This window comes from Hippoglossus stenolepis, chromosome 15, assembly GCF_022539355.2.
Source record: "Hippoglossus stenolepis isolate QCI-W04-F060 chromosome 15, HSTE1.2, whole genome shotgun sequence".
Taxonomy (NCBI): domain Eukaryota; kingdom Metazoa; phylum Chordata; class Actinopteri; order Pleuronectiformes; family Pleuronectidae; genus Hippoglossus; species Hippoglossus stenolepis.
The window spans coordinates 10,639,922-10,667,473 of NC_061497.1; the positions used below are offsets into that span (position 1 = coordinate 10,639,922).

At 41.3% G+C, this 27,552-nt stretch overlaps 2 protein-coding genes across 2 annotated transcripts in view; both read left to right on the top strand.

Moving 5' to 3' along the window:
• Window positions 1-3,129: 3,129 nt before the first annotated feature.
• Window positions 3,130-13,475, top strand: LOC118122361 (histone acetyltransferase KAT5). Its single transcript, XM_035179037.2, has 16 exons — window positions 3,130-3,252; window positions 3,334-3,400; window positions 4,330-4,398; window positions 4,540-4,676; window positions 5,322-5,390; window positions 5,476-5,658; window positions 6,190-6,360; window positions 6,452-6,526; window positions 7,802-7,864; window positions 8,177-8,425; window positions 9,167-9,256; window positions 9,350-9,490; window positions 9,582-9,675; window positions 9,786-9,945; window positions 10,064-10,145; window positions 11,780-13,475. Exons 1-16 carry the CDS (start codon window positions 3,223-3,225, stop codon window positions 11,912-11,914), a joined length of 1,815 nt encoding a protein of 604 aa, XP_035034928.1. The 5' UTR covers window positions 3,130-3,222; the 3' UTR covers window positions 11,915-13,475.
• A 3,216-nt stretch (window positions 13,476-16,691) lies between these two features.
• Window positions 16,692-27,552, top strand: part of zmp:0000001168 (signal-induced proliferation-associated protein 1) — a 34,160-nt gene continuing 23,299 nt past the window's right edge. The window contains 1 exon segment of the mRNA XM_035178852.2: window positions 16,692-17,065. The gene's annotated coding sequence lies outside the window, so the exon portion shown is untranslated.

A 27,552-nucleotide genomic window follows, 5' to 3' on the forward strand; every position in this document is an offset into this window, starting at 1 on the left:
CCATCATTTACCCCAACCCCGACATTCAATGGGTACAACAACAAGCGGAGAAAGCAGAATCGCGGGCTGACCTTATATATACAGTCTATGGGGCTGACCAGCGGAGAAATGCTCGTCCCGTGTGAACAGCCAGGCGGCTGCGCGCTTGGGACGGCGCTGCGCTGCCTCGCAGCCTTGCTGCGTCCGGTGTAAACCCGGCGTAACGAGTGTGGGGGGACGGGGGGGATTAGGTGGGGGGTGGGCCAAGGCCATGTAGGGAGACTTCCAGTGCCTTGTTACGACACAATTACCAGGAAGCTCATTCGAGTCACTCAAGCATGACGTTTCTGACTTAGAGGAACCATAACAAAACGCGCAAGTGTTTTTTTTCCACAGTTTTTGGGTTGGTAGACATGCCAGATACCCACATTAACGTGTAGAAGCACTAACAAAGTGGAATTTGCATGCTATGTCCCCTTTAAATGTATTTCATGCATAACAAATTTGTGTTCACTTTTCATGTATATTTACCACGAGACACTGATTTTAGCTTTTAAGTCACATCAGAGGCATTTTAACAAAAGCTAATTATAACTTGGCTACCGTTTCATGTCACGATTCAGGTAGGTTTGAACAGCTTTTTCAGGCTATATTACTGTGGACAAAATGTTAAAAGGAAATCTACCAGTAAATATCATAAATAACCAGAAACATATGACTTCCACACTTTTTTACACATTTACAACAAGAAGACACCTTTGTCCTGGTGACTGTGTGAGCAGTAGTTGAAGACAAACACACTGCAGCATGATGACAGTGATTTAATTGCCTCCACAAATGTAAGTAATGGTTTAATTCAGTGTGTTGACGCGATTTATTCATAATCGATATCTACACTAGAAATCTCACCAAGAGAAGGTTATTAAAGATGTAGATTCACTGACTTAATCACATGTCTGTACTCAACTAGAATGGGTCAGGTTAAGAAACTAAATTTTAGACTTACGTCTTAAGTGACTTGAGTTACATCATAGTAGGTGAGTAAAAAACTAATAATGAAAACAAATTTATTTTAAATGATTATGTATTTACTAACAGATCTTCTTGCAGTCTTCATAGTTGTTGTTGAGGCTCAGATCCCATGTTATCAAACTAATATTGAATTCTCCATTTAAAGAAACACTTTTGTTGCACTTAACCCAGACAGCATGCTCTCTCTCTCTCTCTCTCTCTCTCTCTCTCTCTCTCTCTCTCTCTCTCTCTCTCTCTCTCTCTCTCTCTCTCTCTCTCTCAGGTCGTGTTTGAATTTATCAAACAAAATACGTGAATATTTTCCTTCGATGTTTCTAGATCAAGAGGGTTGTAAGAAGACGTTTCTATGACAACTACAGGAGTTAAAAAGGTTTAGAAAGTTAAGAGTTACAATGTTACAACTATTTGTTTGTCACCTGCAGACAAACATCATTTGCCTTCAAGATCCCGACGAGAGCAGAAGCTTCTTGAGAGAACGAATCCTCGACAACCACCAACCGACAAGAAAACAACAAACAACTTAGCAAACAAGAGAAAACTGCATGTGCATCAACTGTTTGAACTTGAGCACAAGTTTCTTCAGAGCTTCATCAAGAAGTAGATCTGCTCTCTGTTGTGAATCATGCAGCAACAAGACCTTGTCTGCACCAGGAGCCGCCTCAGCCCGAGACAAGCTGGAGCAGAGAGGTGGAGGTCAACAAGGAAAACCAGGCTCTGAAGGAGCAGGTCAAACTGCTGAAGGTCGGAAAGAGGACGATGGAGGATGAGCTCATGAACAAGAACCAGCTCATCATGAGTGAAACTAAGAAAAGGAGAACATATGCCAACACCTACATCTACTGCCTGGCCATGCTCGCTGCCAAAGAAAAGGAGCTGAAGAATAATTGGGCAGAGACGGTGGAGGTGAAGCTGCAGCAGGAGACGACTCCAACTGAGGGACTGAGCTGCAGAAAGGTGGAGGCCGTCAACTAAGATAACAAGTCTCTAAAGGAGCAAGTTCACCGACTGAAAAGTGAACGGATGAAGCTCGAGAAGGAGGTGAGATATAAGAACGAGCTGATAAAGACAGAAACAAAGGAGAGAAGAGCTTCCACCAAATCATACCTCGCCTGCCTGGACAAGCTGAGTGAGACGGAGAACGAGCTGGAGAGTGTTGAGAGGAAGTGGAGGAGAAAGGTTGTGCAGCTGGAGACAGTGAAGGTGGAGGACAAAGACAAACTTCTGACCCCCCATCCTCCATTTGAATACATGTAAATATTATAAAGATTTTAAATCTTGTAAATAAATATAACAAGTACAGTAAACTCTACCTGTGTGTGTCTTTCTGAATATAGATACAGGATTCATGGTCAATTAACACAGTGTTGGTTTTGTTTCTTTATATATTTAAATATGCCAAAAGTCGACAACAGGAGTTAAACACATCAGTGTGAATCATTTTGATGATGAAATGAGTGTTAATATATAAATAAATGAATATAACTTTTTCCCTTATTTTTTCATTATTATAAAAGTTTACTTGATGATTATCAGTTTGTAAATGTGAAACTTTGTCTATAATATATATACATATTTAGATATTATTATTATTCTGAAACCACATGAACCACACAAATAATCTTAATTTAAAAACAATATAAAGTTCACACATAAACTAACATAACTCTGTTAAAGACGTGGGAAATCTGTTCCCCCTTTTAGGACAAATTAGTTTATAGACAACGTTGACCCCTGGTGGTAAGAAATGTATAGCACCAGTTCCCTAAAAGACAAAAGACAATACTTCATTATGGCTTCTCAACCCATTCAGGTGCACTGGTTATAATCAAAGAAAATATTATAAGTATTAATAAGTTCCAACCAAATTCTGCATGAGAAACAACAATGTTTTTATCAAGCCATTTGCAAGTGTTTTGAATAATAGAGTACTTTAAGTTCTACACACACAGGTACCCAGTTGGAACATACACTGAATAAAAAGATTAATCTAAATTCAGATAACTAATACATAAAGTTAAAAAAAAGCTAAGTAACTAAATATAGACATTCAGATAGTGCAGCTATTATTGCCTCATTTTCCGGGTTGGTTTTTATCGACTTCCGCTCACCTTACTCGCTCTTGGGTGTTTATCTTGCTTTTTGTTTCATCTTTGACGTGGACCGGCATTTTCCCACAACACCCCGCTGCTGCTGCTGCTGCTGCTCTCACTGATGACGAAAATGGCGGACAGCGGATCCTCGGTAGGTTTCCCAAAGATGCAATTTTATTTTAGACGTTTCTAACGCTGTTTGGGTGGAGTTTGACGTGTTGTCTTCCCACAGGTGGAGATTGTGGAGGGCTGTCGCCTGCCCGTTCTTCGTAAAAACCAGGAACACGAGGACGAGTGGCGTAAGTATTGTCCGGTTCTCTTCCCAGTGCTAAGCTAAAGCTAATGCTATGTGGCTAACCTTAGCTGTTGTTAACGGGCTCCGCTGCTCAGAGCAGCGTAAACACTCACAGGGACCCACGCTGGTGTAATGACTTTAATTTGAATGCTTACCAAGACACTGCTACATCCAATGAGTCGTTACCAAGTCATGTCCTGTGGGTGTTTTCATAAATAATACATTTTATCCCGAAAGATAAAGTGAAGTCTGTGTGACAACTGGCTTTTGTTTACAAACGTAAATTACACCTGTTCAGGTGAAACAACAGTTTATTTGAATTCTGTCTGGCTCAGTTATACATGTCAACTTCAGGCCAAAGTTGTTGTGGTTGACTCTACTTGTTCTGGCAAGAAGAGAAAAGTAAGAGCCACAGTAAGATCTTAGTCGACAGCTCAGTGACTCTTACTTGTATGTTATTGACAAGCTTCAACAAACTTATTATGAGGCAGCGTTACCATTCTTACATTTCCATACACATGCACAGACTGACAGATTCAAATTTTACATCATTTTGGGGTTTGCGCAGTGTTTCCCTAAAATTGTGACCCTTGTAATCTAAGCACGAACTCCTCTCCACCAGAATCCTCTTATTGAGCTAATGCTTGTCATTATTCTTTACTTCATGCAATTTTATAAAACTGAAAGATGGCAAAACCCTCCAAGTGCTTGAAATTAAGTCTTTAAATGGCTTGTGTTTAATCAGTCTTTCATTAAATGATACTAAATTTGCATTATTTTAACAAACCATAACAGTCAGTTGTCATTTTTTATTAAAATGTTCTGTCTTTCTGCCATTTTAGCATTACTTGTGACCCATACATGATGCTTTTAACCCATTATATTGGTTGTGAGATATTAAATCTAAAATGTTATTAACTTCTCTTCATACAGCATTGGCTGAAATTCTAAGTGTAAAAGAAGTCTCTGCGAGGAAGCTCTTCTATGTTCACTACATCGACTGTGAGTATTTGTGCATTTGTGTCGCTCCTTGGTTTATACTGGACTGTGTAACTGTTATAATCGCTGTGTAGGCTGTATTACACGTCACAAAAACATCACAGCAATTGTGTTCTTCTCTGTGTAAATGACTTGTGTGAAAAGTCAACAAGCGTCTGGATGAGTGGGTCACAGCAGACAGGCTGGACATGAAGAAGCTTCAGTTCCCTAAGAAAGAAGCTAAAACTCCAACTAAGAATGGTCTTCCAGGCTCCCGTCCCAATTCTCCAGAAAGAGAAGTGGTAAGCGTGTATAAGTACTACACCACAAAACGTTTATTTTGAACTGCAAAATATTGGCAGTAACTCAGTAATTTCAAACTTTGTTGCAAATATTGCCAAATGGCTATACTAGCGTGTATTGCTGTATATTAATATTTGTAAGCAGTAGTATTTACTACAAGCATCTTAACACTAGTTAATGGGAATAATTGTTATCAGATCTTTTATAACAACATTTCCACATGGTTTTGTTTGTGTGGTAGAAAAACGAAAACAAACTACAAGATATCAGCCACCAATCATATGGTCACTTTACTAATGACTTACATGCTGCTTGAATGATTTGTTCAAATCTACCCACAAAATATATGATTTGTTTCCGAGCCTTTATATGTTCAAAGCTTTTTGCCCATAATACCCTTGACCCTTTATGTAGAAAAAAATCCCTTGGCAGTGCAGCCTATAGAGAAGTCTTCATTCTTAAGTAACTGATTTTTTGTTTTACTAATTCTTCAGATCTAATTTAGATTCAAAGAACTGCCACAGAAACTGTTAAATGATCTGTTTATGTTTACAGTGACTAATAATTATTTATACAGTATTAACCCTCTGGTAACATGACTGTGAGTTAACCCCCGTCCTTCTCTTCCTTTCTTTTCAATTCAGAGGAAGAGTCTAGATCTCAACGCTCAATCTGCCACAGCCCCTTCCAGAGGCAAAACTCTTCCCACACCGGTACAACTTGAATTTACCCATTCCAGAAGTGACTGAGACCTTGTTTAAGCCTGGTGTTTAACATGCATCTTGTATGATCATACAGCTGTCGAGTCATGGCGAACTGCATGGAACTCCAGAGACAAACAACCATGACACAATAAAGGAAGAGGATGATCCACTCGTGCAGATCAAATCCGGAAGTGATTTAAAACACAGTGTATCCAAGTGTTTGTCGGGTGTACGCACTGGACTTGTCAAGCCAAATGTCAGCTTCAGATCTTTCAAGGTAGCTGGCATGTTTTTTCTTTGTTGCAATCTTTTGTGTAATCATACTTTAATTGTCTGCAGACATAAAAACAAACAATATAAAACCCCATTCACAGAATTTATTAAATAGCACAATGGTGTAAAAAGTGGAAAGTGGTTGATGCAGTTGGTATTTTAGGAGGGGGAATATAAAATGTATTGATAACTTCTTTGAGAAGACATATTTTTAGTTACATGGAACACACTGCAGTCTTACCTGATCTGTGTTTGTTGCATCTTAATGCAAGGATTACATGCAGACATTGGACAAAGTTTAATCTGACTATATCAATGAACACATTGTAAGTAATACTTAGATGACACCCCTCTATGAACTAGAACTGGAACCCCCAAGATGTAATTATTACATTGGTGATACTTTAAAACATAACCACATGCCTCTTGTCTGGCTGGAATCAAAAATATCTGCAAACAAAAATTCTGATTCAATAATGAGTTTGTTCTGTCTGAATTTAAATCAAAGTGTCTTAACAACATTTGTCTGCTGCAGAAAAGGAAAGTCGAGCCTGTCCCCATGGTGACTCAGGTACCCCCAGCCCCCCCGGTCCCCTCCCTGCCAAGTTCAGCTGAAGCCACTCAGGCATCTGTTTTTCCTGCTGTGCGGGAGACCAACACCTTCAAGTCCCGCGAAGACCATGACCAGCTCGCCTCGCTCACAACGGTACATTACATCTTCTTGGGCTCTTTATTTTTCGAGCTGAGGTGTTTTATCACAGGCTCATGTGTAACTTTTCATTTCTATGCAACGATAGAACGGCACTGCCCGACGGCTCATCCCCCCTCAGCCTGGAAGGAAAAGGAAAGCTAATTGTGGGGGAACTGATGAGGTATGAGGCTAATTATTTTCTCATTTCAAATATCAGTCTGCATTATTTTTGTTTTGAAGATGCATGATTATTTTTCAGTTTGAAATGTGCCAACTAAAATACATATACATTTTATGCTCACCTCTGGTAGCATTATCCATGTTAGAAGGTGAAAATCAATTTAATTGGTGCACAGTATTCAATTATGCACCACAGTCAAGTAACAGATTATAAAAATCCTTGTTATAATAAATATTAAAAGCTTTAAATGAAAACACATACTCTTTGTAGAGTTTCATAATGCTCTTACAAAACATGTTTCTGATAAAACACATTTTCTTAAAGTAATAAAACAAAGAAATGTTTTGTTAATGTTTTGTCTTTTGTTTTTACTCCTCATTTAATTTTTCACCATTGTCATTTCTATGTCACCATTACTAACTACAAATATACAAGTGCATTGAAAACATATTTACTAGTAATAGGTAACTAAGTAGCATGTATTGCTGGGTTACCGTAGGTCACTGTTTTAGTTATTCTCTACATTTTCTCTTTTGTGTCTTTAATTTTCATATAATTTTTGATTGATGTTATATTGGCCTTGTAATTGTTGCAGCTGTACAGTGAAGAATTACAATTTTGAAACTAGTCATTTTCAAAGCTATTACACCCAAAAAAAACACCTCCCCCAAATTCATATTATTATTCATCTTAAATTTAAGCATTTGCAATTTGTATGTCAGAATGTTTGTGATCTTTTAACAAAATGTATGATGTTGGCTGCATAATCCAGCAGGAGAACGGATAATATTTTGGCAATAATATATTTTAATTCATACACATAACAAAGCAGTGACCTGCACTGAAAAAAACCTAGCACATCAGAGTTTCTATCACTCCATCAAGCTTCTCTCACATGAGCAGCTCAGATGCTGTATGGAATGAGAAAGTTGCTGCAGCTGGTATTTCTGCTCACATTTCTGAGGACTGTGGCCAGTGGGGTTGTCATATAAGTGAACTAAACCGTCTGTTAAACCCACTTGAAATAATTGGTGGTTTTGTGTTTGCACTTTTCCTCACTCTTCATTCACAGTTTGACATTTCTATCATTGTCAGAATTGCTGGTCGGCTACCGATGAACCCACCCTGAAATGTACTAAAACTACAATGTTACACTGAAGTTCATTATTGCTTTCAATCTGCCCCCTTAACCAAACTGTTCAGTGTAAATAAGAATCGTTTTATTCCCCTCTTTAGTTTCCTAAAGCCTGTGTTTTTGTCTTTTTTCCCTGCTAGATGATAAAGGTTTTGCAGTATAACAACCCTCAAAGTGCCAGTGTCTTTCTACCACCACCAGAGGTCTGTTTAATTTCCTATTATTGCCCATTGATTGTATGTTGCTGTCCAAATTCAGCTGTGCCTTAGTGGGTCCCATAAACCTGAGGGGATACTTACCTCCGACCCAAGTTTAGTCCTTGTAGTAACGTGTTCAACCACTGTGATTACACGTGTTACTATAAGAAATCGAATTGTGTAAAAATACATAAAATAAAAAACATCTGCTCATTTGATCGAGCAGCTTTTTGGTTTTAAAACAGTTTTTTTGCTATTAAAGAAAAAGCTGCAACAGGAGGTTCTAATGTTTATATTGTCCACATTGTTTACTGCCAGGATTCCCAGGACAGTTCGGATGGCATCCCATCTGCACCCCGCATGACAGGGAGTCTGGTGTCTGACCGCAGCCACGATGACATCGTGACACGGATGAAAAACATCGAGTGTATAGAGCTAGGACGTCACCGACTGAAACCCTGGTACTTCTCACCATACCCGCAGGAACTCACCGCGTTGCCCATCCTCTACCTCTGTGAATTCTGCCTCAAGTATCTCAAAAGCCTCAAGTGTCTACAGAGGCATTTGGTAAGAATCATCAGTTTGTTCTTTGCCTCTGGCGGCTTAAGCAGATTTTTACACAACACCACAGGGAACAGGGTCACACACTACACAGCTTTCACCAGGAGAAACCACCGACTGGTCTCCAAACTATGTTCAATTACGAAAAAGACAAAGTGCATCTAACTGATCCTCCTGTTCTTCTCTGTCATGACACGTCAAGCTGGAGAAGAGCTGAAACTCTCAATATAAGTGGATATTGGTTTTAAAGAATAGAGAGCAGCGCAGGTTGCATTTTTCTGCCTGACCCGAACCAAAACCAAGAGACAACAAACCGAGCCCGACAGGCATTAGTTTTACAAAAAATGTTTGGTCCAAACCCGACCTGACCCCGATGCAGTTAATATAAGCTGTGCCGAGTTTGTGTTCCTCTCCCAAACACACATGGTAATCGCTTGATTTCCCAGATTACAGACATGTGCAGTGTAAAAAATCAGGGGGCACCTCCCCATTGTCCTGTGCTCTTTTTGGTTGCAGTTGCCGCAGACTCCGACCATCAGGTTGGAAATCCGTCTGCGACCTTTGTAATCGCATCTTTGACAAGTTCACTCATAGCATTTGGCGACTGCCAATCGAGCGCTTATCAGGGCTTTAGTCTGTGACTTCCAAAACACATTGGAGACTGGCAAATTGGGCTGTAAATCATGTAGTGTGAACAAGACTTTGGAGATTGTTGGACATCGCTCTCATCCTCTCTCATCTTTACAGACAAAATGCAACCTGAGACATCCCCCAGGCAACGAGATCTACCGCAAAGGCACCATCTCATTCTTTGAGATTGATGGCAGGAAAAACAAAGTTAGTGACTGATATCTTTGTCTCTGCTCAACATTTGTACAGCATTCATTATTGTTATTATGTTTATCATTAATGTGTGCATTTATTTTTCAGATGTATTCCCAGAACCTGTGTTTACTGGCTAAATGTTTCCTGGATCACAAAACCTTGTATTATGACACGGACCCTTTCCTCTTCTATGTAATGACGGAGTATGACTCCAAAGGCTTCCACATAGTGGGGTACTTCTCTAAGGTACATAATTCATGCAGACGATTTTGAACTAACCTCTTTTTTATGTCAGGGGTTTCCAAATCTAAACATAATTAGTATTTACTGTATGCAGGAAAAAGAGTCAACTGAAGATTATAACGTCGCCTGCATCCTGACCTTGCCTCCCTACCAGCGGAGGGGCTATGGCAAACTGCTCATTGAATTCAGTAAGTGTACTATCAAAAACAGTGGCTCAGGAAATATTAGTATTATTTTGTTTTGGTCATATCTGTGATCCCCTCACCTGTGCTGATTATCTGCTCACTGTGTTTGTCAGGTTATGAGCTGTCCAAGGTCGAAGGGAAGACGGGAACTCCAGAGAAGCCACTTTCTGACCTTGGTCTTTTGTCCTATCGTTCCTACTGGTCACAGACCATCTTAGAAATTCTCATGGACCTTAAACCTGACAATGGTGAAAGGCCGCAGATTACCATCAAGTATGTGACTGCTGCCATTTTTATCTCAACTTAAATTCACCTCTTAACAAACCTCTCAGATAGAGAATATTGATAGTTTTCTCTTCTCTCATTTGACCCTTTCTTGTTGTTTTCTCAGTGAGATCAGTGAGATCACGAGTGTAAAGAAAGAAGACGTCATTTCAACACTTCAGTACCTCAACCTAATCAACTACTACAAGGTGAGAGACCCCTGCTCTGTGTTAAGAAATTGAAGTTCTGATCTAAAATGATCTAAAAAGTACGGCTGAACGATGTATCGATATCAACGTGCGCAATAGACGTATCGCAAAAGACAACAAAAACAGTGATAAGTGATGTTTCATGCGCCACGCATTCATGCTCTGCATGTCAATATATTTGGCCAATCAGATGGAGCCCTAGCTTATAAATGAAAAACATTTAGATAATTGACAGGTTTTTCCGTCAGTGAATCGTGTTCGGAAGAAGAGAATAGAGAGAAAACAGAGATTTGATGGAGCGACGCAGCTCTCTCTCTCACCCCCTCTCTCCATCTCTCAGCTGAAGTCTGTTGACTCGCTTCAGTTTAAAAGTTGATTTGTTTGTCCCCACAATATCATCACTGATCAGAGCAGCGCATTCATCAGCTGGCTCTCACTCTCACTCACTCACTCACTCACTCACTCACTCACTCACTCACTCACTCACTCACTCACAAACAAACAATGTGATCGGACACGTGTATAAACTCAGTCTGAGTAAAAACAACAGACCTTATAAACTAGGTAAATGTATGTGGAGATTGAGGAGAAACGGCGCGCTCCGTTTGGTTTGATGCAGTGGGCGCAGCCTACAGCGCGAATGGCAGAGGCACGAGAGAGGATGTAAATTACTGACAGCTGCTAAAAACTGTAAAGAAATAACTTTTCATGGTCCAAACATGTACGGAAAGACCCCAACTTGGTGGCGCTGCGGCTGGGCTGTGCACCTTCTCTCGGCCAAGGAGCTGTCCGTGGTCTCTGCCTCCGTAGCCAGGGACTGTTTGTTTGTTAATCACAAATCATATCGTCTTCGTGATATTACACAACGTTATCGCATATCGCATGTTTTCCTAATATAGTGCAGCCCTACTAAAGAGTAACATAAATGGAAATAGAAAAACAGCAGAAGTTAGTAACTGTGGCATTTTCCAGAAAATGTTTCTCAACTCTAAACCTTGAGTTTCCTAACATCATAATGGGAACCGCAGATTTGTTTGTTTTTAATAGATGATCACACTCACTCTTAATTCACCAGGCTTGCATTTCCCTAATGCATGATGAAGTGGTGAAGTCTCTTAATTTATTATTCAGTCATTTTTATTTATGAACTTATTGATCTGCCATACACAAAACGCACTTGGCAGCAATTGAAAGAAAAATTACAAGAATATGGAGCCAGCAGAGGAGACACAGAATGTTGCCTACAATTTCAACCCAGTAATTCTGATTGTTAAAGATAAGGGTTTTTAACAGAACTTTCTATGGCTTTCATGAATATATATTTAAAAAAACAAAACATAACCATCCTGTTCTGCTATAGTTATTTCAAATGCACTGCAAAAAACATGAACCTATATTAGAATAATCTCAGTGTGAACAAACTGGTGGAAAGAAATCACTTGGAGATGTTTTGAATTGTAAGTTCAAGAATGTTTTCAAAGTCAAACTTTCTGTCAAATAAAGTGAAGATATTTACAAATTCCAGTGAAAAGGAACATTGTAGTTTAATTTAATGCATAACTTAAATTATTTAAAATAATATTCAATATGCTGTGGAGAGTATGAACTGACTTTGTCTTGTCTTCTGACTCCAGGGACAGTACATCCTGACTCTCTCGGAGGACATAGTGGAGGGACATGAGAGAGCGATGCAGAAGAGACACTTACGCATCGATCCAAAATGTCTTCACTTCACACCTAAGGACTGGAGCAAGAGGGGCAAGTGGTAGAGCCCGAGCCTGGTTCACAGAAACCCATCCCAGACTGTCAGAATACAGACTTAAAACAAATGATGGATCAGAGCAAGTTTTTTTTTTCCTCATGGAGAACCTCAATCAGACCCAGACAATGAACATAAACTGTGACTTGAGAAGCAGAAGCTTTTATTGTGAATATTCATTGTATATCTGTCAAACCCGCCGACAAGAAGAGAGACGGTGACTGCACACAAAAAAAAATAGTGTAAATGAATAGTTAATATTGCAAAACATACAAACCACCTAATGAAAAGGAGATTTCCTTTCCATGAATGCAACAAGGACAGTTTTATGTTCCTGTTTTGGCCACCACAAACATGAGTGTCATTTTGTCTACATTCTTTGTATCTGCCACAAAGTTGTGGAAGTAAAATTAAAAAGTCATCAGAAAGTTTTCAAAATTCCCTGTTTGACTTAAACCAGAATATTCCCTTAAGTTTTTCATACAAGTCATACTTAGAACACTTAGTTCACTATGATTACATTCATTAAACAATGCCATAACTCACAGTCCAAACTTTAGTAATCACTTTCTACATTGGTATTTTTCTGGTATGCAGACGTCAGCACCTCTTCCTGTCTGCAAAGGTTTGAGTAGTAATAATAGTGATTGAAAACAAAACCCACTGATGATCAGACTGGTTGTATTTATATATTTATATCAATGACTCAGTGTGATCAGTATTGTGATTGCGTAAACAGGAAAGAAAGTCCAAGGAATCACACTCCAGTTCTGTTTTCAGTGTAAAGTTCTGCCCAGTCAAGCTACTCATAGCACACAGTGCTTATCCGTTTATTGTGATTCCCCTGGCGACGGTGCCTGAAGGGGAATAGAAATATGCTGCTAAAGGCTTCTGGATCCTTTTGTGTCAAAATCAAAGGCGATTATTACTATACGTATCTCTATATATACAAATATATATTCAGAACTATTTGGAAACAGACAAATATTTAAAACTAGACATAAGATCCGATGTTTTAATGTTGTTAATGGTCAGTTCATGTTTATCTTTTACAATAGAAGCTCTGCTTTTCATTTCCATGTATTTTAAATTGTTGGAAGAGTTTATGATTTTTGTTTGTGACCATTCAGGTGAATAGTTTGTTCTCCGTTCATCCCCTGTTGCGATCATCTGTACACAGTGTGCAATGAGACAAATCCATAAGTTAAACATGTTGCTTGTTACTGTACATACTGAACCTGATTATTAAAAAACCTTTAGAAGACAGAAGCCATGTTGAACTGTTAGAGGAATGTAAATTTTGTGTACAGTTGTCTTTCTTTTTTACTTGATGTAAACTAACAGGCCTCACAATATTAACAGGACAAGACCTTAAAGTGATATCTTACTTTCAAGTTTGTGTTTTTATGTTTACATGTGAAATAATTTAGCATATCTTTATGTGAAACACAGTTGGGAGTATGATTTGAACCTTTGATTTGAAAAGCTTGTTGAATTGATAAAAAAAAACATTGTAAAAAAAACCCTGTAAAGTGTCTTTAATATTTGATTTTAAAAGTGTACATTTCCCACCTCAGTATCCTGTATTGATTTTATCGGCACAGAGTTCTGAGAACCACGTTTAATAGCCTGCGAAGCTTGATGAACGTCACTAACATAGTGTAGTGAAGTTAAAACACCGGTAAGTATTGATACCTGCAAATTTCTGTCGCATTGCATAACTGCTAATTTCACATGTAAAGACATTCAAGTTAAAAACTCGCATAGAAGAATAGAAAGCCTTTGTTGTCATGTTATTGTACAAAATACAGTGAAATTACAAGTGCTACTTCTAGTTAGTACATACAATGTAAAAGTAAAAAAATAAACTACATAATATATCACAGTTAAAGATAATTAGAGCAATGCAAAAGCCAGCATATGGCACAGTCTATAGTAGCTTTTGCTCTGTAGCTTCAAATGTGTTTTTTCATTTTGTGTATTAATTGTGACCAGACTTTTGAAAAAGAAACAAACAGGAAAAATAATCTAGAAAATAAGCTTGTTGGTATTTAACATTAAATAAGAAGACTTGGATTCATCCAAGTCAACTTTTACAAATAGAAAAAAAAATGCATATTTATCTTTTTTTTAGCAGAATGTGGCCAATCATGAATACATGATCTCTCATTTCACTGTCTATATACAGTTTGTCCACCAGGCGGCAGCAGCGTGAATCTTCTTAATTTTTGTGAAGTTTCATTAGCCCAGTTCAAACCACGAGCTGAAAGCAGGAATGAGTGATGCTCGTTTGTAGCTAAATGTAAAAGTGCAACCTGATCATTGTGGCTGTTACAGGACTGACGCTCTGCATCAGATCAAATGTGGAAACCGAGACTACAAGAAGAAACAACTGGACTGAGGAGGCGACCTGAAGCTGCAGGACAGAGCCAGGTAGGCAAAGACTCATATCAAGATTCTGCTGCATCTGCTCCTATTTGGATTGATGCTGTTAAATGTGTGTGAATCAGGTTTGAATCCTCAGCCTCTCACTCGACATCTCATCACACACATGTTCCTACTGCACCTGGCAGAGCTACACCAGTCCCCATGTTGAGAGAGAGAGAGAGGAATTTCACACTCATCTAACATCCTCCTTCTCCTCCTCCTCCTCCTCCTCACTGTTTGTCTGTTCCTGCAGCATCTGGACCTCTGAGAATAAATATTGTTTAATTCTGGCACCATGTGCTGTCATAAAGAATTACACAGAAAACATTATATATATAGACTAGAGCCAAAATAATCCATTGATAAATCAATTAAGAGAAACGTGATCAAAATGTTAGAATTCACTTACTAAACATTCAGAATATCCTTGGGTTTAGGCCTCTTTAGGTGATGATTCATTGCTTTTCTCTGTCTTCCATATTTCACAGAATATCACATTGTAATGGACAGATCAAGCAGTCAGATAATAGTAGATAATCAAGATTATTGGGTGATGGAAATATCTGTTCTTCACACATTTAGGAATGATGATTTAAGTGCACTTTAAATGCCATTTTTGCTTATATACATAATTGTGCTGATGCTGGAGGAGAGTTCATTGACTGTCATTGTTTCAAATAGCAAACAGGAGGAAACTTTAAAATGTCAACCATGTTTCTCTGCAGAGCCGCAAACGTGACCGCAGTCTTAGCGGGACATGTCCACACGGTGTCACTGTAGCACTGATCGTAGTGAGGCCTTTTCCTAAATGACCTCTAGTGAGATTTCTGGGTGATTTGTGATGGTCTGAACTCTCAAACTGTTGTTTACATCAGAGGTCATTACCTTCGCCAAGGAGGTTAAGTTTTCAGCCCTGTCCGTTGGTTTGTTTGGAAGCAAGATTACGCAAAAACAACTTAACTGATTTCCCCCGAAACTTGGTAAAAGAATGTGGTATGGGTCAGGGACGAACCCAGAAATTATTTTTTTTACTTTCTATAACATTGTGAGATAGTTTTTTTTTTTATTAGACACATTTAGGAATCTGATATCTGTAAGTGTGTGAAATCTGGTGCAGTTTGATTTAAGGGATCTGTTGGGCCCTGGTGGAGGTATACGCTCTAGCTTTGTAAATGATATGGCCTTTTTCTACATCGATATAATATTATACATATATGACTTTACATCCTCCAGTAAGTAAAGAGCACCAAAGAGTATTGGTGTTTGAATTTAGTATTCATGGAAATGTAGGTGACATCTCTCCTGCTCTGAATGTTTAAAATGTGATCTTCTAAAGAACTGGTTATTTGTAATGGCTTCTCTTTGTCCTCTCCTTTCTCAGATTAAAACAACGATGAACCCTGGAAGCAACAAACTCCCTGATGAGCACGCTCTGAGGTATGTTTGTTTTAAAAGAAAACTGTTTCACTACTATCAACCAGTGCCTGTGCTCTTATATTTTCTTATCTCTCCAAGACACACATCACCAGCAACACAGGCTTGTCCTCCTACTCCTCCTCCTCCTCCCCCTCCTCCCCACCCCCAACCCCAGACCAGAGCCTCTGACCTGGTAACACACACACACACACACATACACACGACCATATGGTACAGCCAGGACGAGCCTCCAACCAGTAATTAGGGGGATGGTGCCGGACACTTGGCTGCGCCGCTGCAGTGGAGGTTGAGCAGCATGATTCATCTTCTCCTCTCCTGAGCATCATGTGGTGGAGCCGCGTTCACAGGTACTTGTTCTGTAAGGATGCGGTGGGAAGGAAAGAGGCCGAGCTGTGTTGTTATTTCTCCTGCGCTCTCATTGTTCCTGAGCAGGTCGGTTGTTTGTTATGGTCTCGACCCACACTGGCTACGTTTGGGGAGTACACAGAGGTCTCTACAAATAAACACACTGTCACACACACACAAACACACACACAGCCATTTTCACCTTTGCCCTTTGGCCTTTGTCTCTGCCGTGCAGAAATGTCAGCTTTCGGTACCAGAGGGGGAGACTTCAAATGAAGGTGTTGGATATTACAATGAATATTCATCTGGCAAAGAGATCAGTTCAAGCCAAATATGTAGGTTGAGAAGTTGTGTGTATATTGTGTGTTGATACAACACTGGATCAGCATCTATTCTGCCACACAGTCCACTTGTGCATGTCATCTTTTGAGATCTTGAAATTCACGCTCTCTGAATATCAGTTTTAGACACAGAGAGCTTGGCCTGTCTCTCTCTGACAAGGAGCTGAGGAGGGGGGAGGAGAGAGCGAGAGAGAGGCCGGGTAATGCTCTGTGTGTGTGTGTGTGTGTGAGAGAGAGAGAGAGAGAGAGGGAGGAGGAGAAAGAGGGGGTTGGCACTAGTGTGATGTGAATGGAATAGAATCAGCACGAGAAGGAGAAAGAGGGAGGAGGACAGCACAAATCAACCTGCCTCTTGACTCCAACAGCAGAATAGAGGAGCCGGCACAGACACACACAGAGAGAGATCGGGAAGTGTGTGTGTGTGTGCGGTGCGTGTTTAAATTGTATTTCTGGACAGAGGAAGAGGACGGGAGGAACTGAGGGAGGAGGAAAGCAGCCTCACCGTGGAGATAGATAGCAGAAACATGCTGTCACGGGGAGAGAAGGGGAGGGAGTCGGCGGAGAGGAACAGGATGAGACAAGGCAGGGTCGAGCAGAGCTGAAATGTGGAGGTAAGCTTTTTCCTTTCCGCGTCGGGATTAATGGAGGATTCACATTCCGGCCGGCCCGCGTCCTCTTTTTCTGGTGATAATGAATTCAGGAGGATGGATGTGCTGCACCGTGCCACGTTACCTCTGTACAGGCACGCGTGTACTTACACAATCCGGCCAGAGACAATGTAATGAGAGCGACAGAGGATGTGCAGTAATGGCTCGTGTGGTATCGTATCATGGTCCAGCTTCCACCTCCGTGCCCGTTGTTTTGTTGTCAGCTCTTCGTTTTTATTGTGTGGCTCAGCGAAGCCCGGATCGGATCAGACCGTTTACGCGCAGCGATGTGGGTTTAAATCCAGCTTCCAACCTTTGTCGCATTTCATCCCTGGCCTCCCCCCTCCTCCTCTCTCTCCCTGTCTCCCGACACTCACTCCCCCCCTCCATCACCACCACCACCACCACCACCACCATCACCATCATCTCTCCTGTCTCCCTCCATTGTGCACCCTCTCCAAACCGGGCAGGGTCGTCTTTAAAACAGTGTTGTGACATCGCCCGGACGCCGGCGAGAAACCTGGTGGCTGCAGGACTCAGGGGATGAGGGCAAGGTGGGGGAGGAGGGGATGGAGGGGCACTGAGAGAATGAAAGAGAGACAGAGTGGGGAGGAGATGCATGAACAAAAAAGAAAAGAGGAGCGGGGATTTAGATCCAGATACATATTTTAAAAGCCACCAGTCAGGGGGGGATGTGCGGCGGTGGGTGGGTGGGTGGGTGGGGGATTTGCGTGGATAAAGGGGATTGTAACGCCGCTGCATGTGACGCGCGCAGACAATGATGGAATGGAGGAGCACCAGCCAGGAATTGGGGTGTTGTTTTCAAGGTGGCACAGAAAATGAGGGATGCGGGAGTCGGTGGGCCCCCCTTTCCCTCCCCTCCCCTCCCCTCCTCACCTTCATCCTCACCCTCCTCGCTCACCAACCCACCCACCCACCCACCCCCTGCACTCTCTGGTTTAGGGATGGGGCTGTGTGTGTGTGTGTGTGTGTGTGTGTGTGTGTGTGTGTGTGTGTGTGTGTGTTTACGAGACGTTTGGGTTTCAGGGGCAGGATGAGGCTGCTGCTGCTGAAGGGAAAGAAAGGCAGGGATGGAGAGCAGGGGGGGGTTTGCTAAGCAGCAGCAGCTTACATAAGCCAGTGCACTCAAAGGACAGGCCATTTAATTTACATTGAGCCGCATGGTTCCCCGTACAATGTGGTATTCACTGTGGTTGACATGAGCAGTTTAAATGATAAAATGCAGTGGGTCCTGCCGTGGTGGTTGGGGGTGATGTGTGATGACTGGACGTGCATCGATTGTGTTTGTGTTGATGTTTTCCATCAGGGTCAACTCTAACTGTAGGGCTGTTACTGGTTTTCTAGAGGACCACTCACAGATCAGTTTTGCCATTCACCCCCAACAGTTCGTCTATTTGCTGCACTTTCTCTATCACACACACATACACTGCATTCACAATTGTCAGGGGCAAATGTGGGATTAAGTATCTTGCAGAACGGAATCAAACCGCCGACCTTCTGGTTAGTGGACGACCCGCCCTATCTCCTGAGCCACAGCCGCCCTGTGTGTGTGTGTGTGTGTGTGTGTGTGTGTGTGTGTGTGTGTGTGTGTGTGTGTGTGTGTGTGTGTGTGTGTGTGTGTGTGTGTGTGTGTGTGTGTGTGTGTGTGTGTGAATGAAGTTCACTGACAGCAGGATGCTAACAGTATGAAGCTTATTCCTCCTAAACTCCACTGCTGCAGACTTATGTTCTGCTGCCGTCCACTGCACTCACTGCATTTACAGCTTTCCTCTACTATATCAAAGCGCTGAGACTCTTAGTTATGTCTAAATAGTCAAAAGTGCATGTATATGCACGTGCACATTTATTATTTAAAAAGAAACGACTTAAACCAGAATAAGTGAAGCCTCTCTAAATCATCATGGTATAATTTTCTTTCCAATCCCCATAAATTCTGAGCATCATCTTTATTCGGCATAAAAAACTCAATCTCTGAAGAATTTATTTCTCAGTTAAATTGATGGAATCTATTGGTAAAGTAGTGGTTTTCAATATTTAGCATAATTTAACCATCTCCAACAGTAACATGGATGACAATTAGCTGTCTGCTTGCTATTACTAAGTAGTTACATCCTTGTTTGTCATGAGAGACGATGGGCGTTTGGATTCAGATTGCATTTACAGTGTCTTTCATTTTTTGGGTTAATCTGTGGATTACTTTCTCAATCAGTGTTTCTGTCTCGTAGAATATTAGAAAATATTTATGAATCATTATTTCACCGAGCACTTTTGAAATAATCACATCCCTTGTTTTGTCCAAACAACACACTCAAACTCAGAGATATTCAGTTTACAGTCATCGAACATGATCATCACATTTCATCACATTTCATCACCTCTTAAAAGCTAGAATCAGAGAGAAAGTTTGGCATTTTAGCTTTAATTACTTAAGAGATCAACTATCAAAATTGGTGCAGTTCATTGATTGACTTCATGGGTTGGGATACTGTGACTTTCAGGATATATTTTTCAGTCTGGACACACGTTCAGTCCTCATGAAGTTTCTGCATGAACGTGCTGGGACTCAGTCTGTTGCTCCTCTGCTCAGCGGTCGTTATTCATTTAATATGTGAAACTATCACCCAAATTTATTTTGCTGCCCAAGGTCACCGATGGTCCATGAGCAAAAAATAACATACGTGCATACTGTCATTTTTTAGCACAGTAATTTACAACCTGTGTGTCTTTTCCTCAGATCAGTTTCCTCTGTGGGTTTCGTACTATTCCAGGTTGAGTAGGAGGGAAAGAGTCAGAGGACACTCTTGAATCGATCGGCCTACTTTTATTTCCTGCACCACACAAAAGTCAAAAGAGCTCGACTGGGTACCTGTGTCATGTTATGGATTCTCATGTATTCTTATTGTCCAACACAGAGGTAGAGCTGTGAATATAATCTTTAACCTTCTACATCAGAAACCGGTGCAGAGCTGTAGAAGACGGCTCTGTTTATCAGGGTCCGTAAATGCAGGTGCAGTAGTGAATAACCTTTTACAGTGAATAATGATGATGACAGTTCAGCAGCATCACACAGTCGTGCAGCACGATTGGGTTACTGTCGGAGCCGGTAGCTAATATTTTCTGAAGCAGAGTTTAAACTTTGCTTCTCGTTGTTTGTCCGGTTTCTGAACTGAATGATACTGTGACTCCTGAAATGACTCCACACCCACAGAGCCTCAGCTTCAGCCAACAGCTGACAACAGGCAGCAGTTTGCTTTTCACAATAAAAAAAAAGATGCAGACGACAAAAACGTTATTTCTTAAGGTCTTTGTTTTCACAAGGATCCTTATGTGTGTATTTTAAAACACACATAAAAACTCTAAAAACTAGAATAGATTTGAGAATAGTGACTCTAATGCGCTTTCTTGTGAAGATCGCTGTGGGAATTTAGATGAACGAGTTGCAAAGTTACCAGGCAGATTTTGCTCTGCTCTGAGTCAGCATCCTATCAGTCCTCTCATTTGGAGCCATTTTGCATCGCTACACCCCGGCAGGCTCCCTGTGGTGGCTCAGCGAGGAAGGCAGTTGGACAGGCGGAGCCTTCCCCTCGTCGGATGGCAGGATGCCGGCAGAATAAGCCACTGGGTGGATCCTCTTAGCTTGTGCTTGGTTGTCACCTGGCCCCTGTTGGCATTGGACCTAATGGAAGATCAGGCCTTATTGCTTTTATTTAAGGCTGTTGCCCTTTTGTAGCCGTCCAGTTGAACTTTGCACTATTACAAAGGACTAGAAAAAAAAGCACAATCACTCACTCAAAGTGTCAAAGTGGGATTTTGAGATAAATTAGTGTGACAAATATTCAGTGAAGTTCTTTATCATTAGGGGAGTGTTAGTCACTGTAGAGACACTATTCTCTTTCTGAAATGTAGCACTTAATGCTTTTAAAACGTCTGCACAAACACAATTCTGTCAAATGTTCAAAATTACACATGGGAATAACAGCCATTAATGTCACAGCATCCAGCAAAGAAGCTGATGCGTTAAGTACAAAGAAAGTCATCATTGCTGATGAATGATGTCGCTAAATAAATGATGTAGTAAGATCCTTGTACGCAGAGAGACAGTAACTGAACCAGGCACATCTAACAACAAAACCCTGATGTAATCCTCCCAAAATATGTGGATGCTTCCGTCTTTATGAGACATCTTTATGTAAGCATGTGCTGTGAATACTTATGAATCTTTCTGTTATATTTATACAACCCACGTTAATAAAAACTTGACCCACGTTCACACAATGCCCCTCTCTGTTATGTCACACATACATTAAACCATCCAGTGGTGCAGAGACTCCTTGCTATTGTCCACGTTGCTATAACAGGAAAAGTGCACTCACAGGTATTCAGAGCCACTGAAAGCAGACCAGGAGTGACCATTCATGGTCGCACCGCGTCATGGAGATAGAGATCAAAAAGGCCGAAAACGTCCCTCCTTCTCCGAGAGGAGAGTAAAAATACCATCATGAAAACAATTCTGTTCTCGGCCCAATGCACGAAATACTAGAGATTATATATTTTCAAACTCAAGTTTTTTTTTGTTCTGATACATCTTCGTGGAGGTGGTTTCAACCGTATCTGTTCCACATACACGTACAAGTCATGACGAATACAGAAGTGAGAGCAGTTTACCTCTCAGTGCTGCGTCGTGTGTTGACTCTTACATGACCGAACAGCGACCGCACACACACAGGAAACTGACTACGAGATTTGACCTCATGAAGTAGCAGCGACGAGGGCTGGGGGACGGGGGGGGTCGTCTCATGTTTGCTTTGAAATGAAGGTCAATCTTATATCTAAGTGAACAAAAACAAAATTAGCGGCCGAAATAATAATAGTGGCCCCCAGCCTCCAGGCAAACAGTAAAGTAAAATTGAGCAGGTTCTGTGCATAATGGCTCAATGAATCATTTCACGGAAACCTTAGTGTTTTCATTCACAAGTGTAAAACCACAGACGCACTGAAGCTGTTCCTTCAGTAAATCGGCTGCTATCTGCATCATAGTTAGCACATCGGTGCATGAGCTGCTCAGCTCTATGTAGGTCAGAAGGTGCAGAGCCGCTGGTGCAAATGACACAAGTCCACCAGGGGAGAAAGAAGCTGTAAACAGCAGCAGGTCCTTGCATGAACTGTGCAGGTGTAAGATAAGTTTTAGAACTTCAATGCGACAGTAAGATACTGAAGTAAAGCAGCCTATGATTACTCTCGAGAAAAGGTCAAAATTACCATTTGAGAAACAAACACAAGTGAAAAGGATTCTGTGAATATGTCATAATCAATCCACATGATTCAGATGTTTACAGTTTATAGCCTCTATTTGTTTCTTCATAGATTAAATCTGCTTTTAATGCGTTTTTAATGGACGTGAAAGTTTTGCCAGACTGCCAACTTGTGAAAGCGTAATGCAGTAATGCTGCTTACCAACACGTCCACCAAAGCCATAATGGCATTACGGTTCAGTACTGATTCATAAAATCTTGATGGCCTCATGTTCTGTTTTATGAAATGTATTTTGAGATTTGTGAGAATATGTATTGCCAGGCCATAGTGCTCTGGGGTTGAGCACCCACCCAGACAATGCCAAGCACCCACAAGCCACATTCAGAAGTAATATCTTGTACAAGTAGCGCCTATGAATTGCCTAACAATTTCAGTTTTGCACTTTTTATAACATTATTTCATTTGGGTGTCATAAAAGCTCATTAATGGCCCAGTCAAGTCAGAGTGGGTCACCATGAAAGGAGACCTAACGTCACCTAACAAGTGTGTAATGTGCGACGGGTTAAGTGATCAGCACCTCGTCCCAGAGAAATAGTTCCAACCTCCCTGTATGAAATCGTGCATTATTGTAGCATTCCTTCAATATTAGTGTATTTTACAGTGGAAGACACGAATGAATAAAAATGGAAGGAGAGACTGAAAAAGGGAGAAGTAATACAAATCTCCACATAGAGAAGCTTTTCTTCAAGGAGTAACAGGTGTAATTTGCTCTTCAACCTGGCCTTGATTTCTCTGTCAAATGTGCCTGGTTTAGCAGCACGGCAGACTTTACCGATGCCCGCGCTGCGAGAGTCTATTTCTCCAATTAATGTGTCCACTGAAATCCTAATGGATATGGACTGGACGGGTGTAGATTGTGAGTTTTATGACGTCCATTTAGAGCTGGCCTTTCCTCGCCGCCGCACTCCCGAGTCATCAGCAACACTTATTGAGAGCAACCGAAGACAGATTTGGGAGATTTCCTCCGAATAAACAAAGATTTTCAGCTGAGAAATGGGAATGAGTTTGGGCTCCGTCGGCTCTGCTGTCGTTTCGCCGCCACCCGGCCACATTTCAGTGGACAATAGGGACGGCGAGGAAGCGGAGGAGGTCAGCGTGTCTTCCTCTGTAGGTGGGGGTAACGGTTCAGTGCTATTAGAGCAGTATTGGGCTGTTTTCTTGCCTCAGAGCCTACACAGATGACAGGGGGGGTAACAGTGAACCGTTGAGCTCGACATAATAGATACAGTCATGAAGCTGAGGGTCAGTTCCTTTCCCCCGTCACACACACACGCCTACGCACACACACACACACACACACACACACACACACACACACACACACGCACACAGGGGGGTTGCAAAGGGACAGCTGCACTTCCTGTCACTGCTAGGACAGTGTGCCACATCTTTAAAGCACGGATACTTATTTTATAGAGTCAGCAAAGACACACAAACCATCTCTCTCATTTCGGCCTTAAATCTGCAAACACACACACACACACACATACACATACACATACACACACACAGCCTGCCACAAGGTGTATTTTCAGATACACAGGAAGTGGCAGTGCTCTGCCAGCACACAGTGTTGATGTCATGGCAAATAACACGTCAAACAATAGTAGTGTGAGTTCGGTACTTTCTTTTATGGAACTTGCACGTAGCTTAGATGTCAGAAACAATAGCGCTTGAAAATGTTTTTTTTAGAGTGCATCACTTTTAGGTCGGGCTATTTATTACAAGAGGAAGTGAGGTTTTTAATAAGAACAATACTATAGAAGGAGCTTTTCTCAGCAACTTCCTCTTTGCATTTATTGAAACAGGAGGTCCACTGTTAATGCATCCGCTTGGAGTAGAACAAAATAATAATAATAACAATGTATGCACTGATTGTTCAACTATCAGATTAATTGCAGACTCCCAGTGACTCCCAGTGTCTGACTCTACTACACTGTAGCAGCTCATTTCTCCATGAAACAAAAGCAGCCCAAAAGAAAGAACTGAAACTGTACCAGATGACGTTAAAAGCACGTCGCATGACCTTTTCAGTATTGGTTTACTGTAAAACATGAGCCAGACGTGCACAAAGACACAGACGTTTGGATATAAATCATAACAAATCAGCTCCAGTTTGTGTGCATCCTCGCTGGTTCAGGAGTGGACAAGGGAGCGACCAGGCCATGAATAATTAACATCTTGGTAACCCTCGCCCCCTTTCGCCCAGCTTCATTCATAATGTATGAGACCGAAGATTTATTTTCAATTTTTGAAGGACACATTTTAAAGGGGAGCAGCTCTCCTTGAAATTAAAGTTATTTGATTGTGCGGAGATGATGCTGTGGCCTACTGTACAGCCCGGGGGGAGGTTTGACCTCCACATACGGCGATAACAACGATGCCATACAGCAGAGCTGATGCAGACAAAGACGGCTTTTCACTGACCCCTTTCTGCTGATTGGTCCTTCTGCGGGAAAAGGCATTTAACATTTCCTCTGCGTTTCCTCTTTCTGGAGCTAAATCATGTTCCTCCTTTGAAATAGGACAAGACATATGCATTGAGGGGAAAACCCATTGTGTCCTTAAAAGATACAGTTATTATCAGTGTGCTGTGACAAAACTGACACAAGGAAAACCAAGAGAGGACAGGTGTAGTCAATGTTTGTGTTGCGATGCTCCAGTTGTCATTTGTTAAGGAAACAACTGCCAACCAGCATGTGTCTGCTCTTTTATCTGTCACCTTGACAGGCTGGGGAAACATTATTAGAGCAAGAATTCAGAAATCAACAGTCAAATTATCTCCACTGGTGATGATACATGCATAATATATAAGACAAAAAAATGTGTGGCTCGTGCAAAAAGGAAATTAATGTGACAGAACGTTTTTAGTTTTTCGGAGATTTTTCAACAACCTGCTCTTTTCTCTGCCTCCTCAGCTGTTATATAGATACTGACATACCTGCAGATACATACATATATTTAACCAGAAACCTTATAATAAATATCTACAGATAAAAAGAAAACACATATACAACCAAAATAGACCGAAATGCACATCTTTTTTCAGCACACTTAAACACAGATATCCCTGTGATGTAGCTTCCCTGGCTTATTTTGTTTTTGCAGGTATTGCAGACAACTGCATAACCATCTTTGGAGTATAAGTTATAGTCCCGTACCTTATTGTCTGTTCGCTGTTGGTAAACTTTGAACTGAATTATTACTACTACTATTGTATTTGAATTATTGCACTGCTGAGCTGATCTGTTTCTTCTCATCACCTTTCATTGTACTGTTGTTGACCCTGTGTTAACTTGCACATGACAAATAAAAAACGTGAAACTAATACTTAACAATAAATATATATAGGCCAAATTCTGTCCGATGTCGATACTCACCTATGTTACTCTAATATCGGCAATTGATAAATCAGTTGGGCTCTATTCTTATACTCCCCTTTTCCTTAAACACCAGCCCATCGGACATCTGGTGCCAGGGATGCATGCTTGTCTTTGGGGACCAATAGCTCAGACTGACGTTTGCCAACCGCTTGAATGAGGAAGGGAGATAAAACACATGACAAAAAAAGACAGAGTGCTGCAGTACCATCCACTTAGCAGCCTCTGGACTTGGCCCAGTTCACTGTCCGCAGTGTGGTGAAGAGGAGGGTGGGGCCGGGTAGGGGGAACTGAGGATGCCTGGAGCAAGTGTTGGGCTTAGAATTAAGTCATTTTCTGAATCGTATCCAGCCACGTTAATACCTATTCACTCTCTTAAAAGCATCGAAACCAGCTAAAGTTCAGATTCTCTTCAGCAGCGAAGCAGGGATGCAACCTGATCTGAAATGTAACAGGGCTGCGACGGATCAATAATGAGAGTGGGACTGAGTCTGGCTTTAAATTTCCCAAAATCAATCTCTATTAGGGAGTTGATTTAGACCTTGCGGTTAAGAAATCGGCAAGCTGGCTTTTAACTATGAGGATGGACACTGACACTCGAGCAACTGACCCCCACACTTTCTGAAAGAAGTATCCACCGAAGTGCAATAACATGTTTGTCACAGATGTTGGAGTTAGTGCCGGATTCTTCATCTTTACGTGTAATTTTAACATCACATGTCACAACAGTCGGCTGCTTTGAAACACCGCTTGCATAACACGTGGAGGCCTGCAGTGTATTTCACAAGTCTTTTGACACAAAGACGACATTATGGTGTGAATCTGAACAGCTGCTGCAACTTGACAGAGTGACGTGACGGAGTTGATAAGGCACAACTCATGTCACCCATCACATCTAATTGCTGCTAAGCTGCTAAGCGGATTTCCACGGCTTCACCTGAAGGGGAAAACAGATCAAATCTCAATCGTCTGCATCAGGATGCAAACCCCTTTTTCACCATTAATCGGCATTTAGTGCGACGAAAGCACACAAGTGGAAGTTAAAAGTTAATTCCAGTTACTGGCAGAGAGCAAACAACTGCTCATTCATGCTGCAGGGTTGCAGTACAGTCCACCATAGGTGTGGAAGGGTTGAGTTGGAATGATGACGACACCCATCCTCTCAGGGTTCAAAAGCCAGTCGTCTCTTCCTGTTTCACAGGACGCAGGCTTGCACGAGCGGGCGCAAAATAAGTCAAGTGGCCGTGACTTCCCCAAAATGGTGCGAGCTTAATGCAACTCTCTGCTGTCTTCAGTTTGTGTCCTGACGGTTTACGCTAGAGGCCCATTGACCTTGTCCTGGGCTCAACGTGGAAGTGGTCGTCATTTATTATCATTAGTTAAACCAAACACGTATACCAGGCAGCTGTGACCCGTCAAAGTGAATCTGGTGCAAAAAGGACAAAAGAATATTGTCTAAGCAACAAGATACAATCCTGAAAACAGATAAACTGATGCTGCTCCACCGGGTAATTTCACATTTCCTTCGTTTTCTTATCCAAGTGTTAAAAGCAGATCCTTAACTCTCGGTGATGTAACAACATCAAGAACACGAAACTGGAGCTGAGCACACAGAGAAATATATTTGATAAAATATAGATTTATATTTGTAAAATAAAGTCTAGTTTATCCGGACCATGTGAGCACGATACTGCGATCATTACAGTCTGTGCGCTGGCGGAGTTGCAGGAATAAACA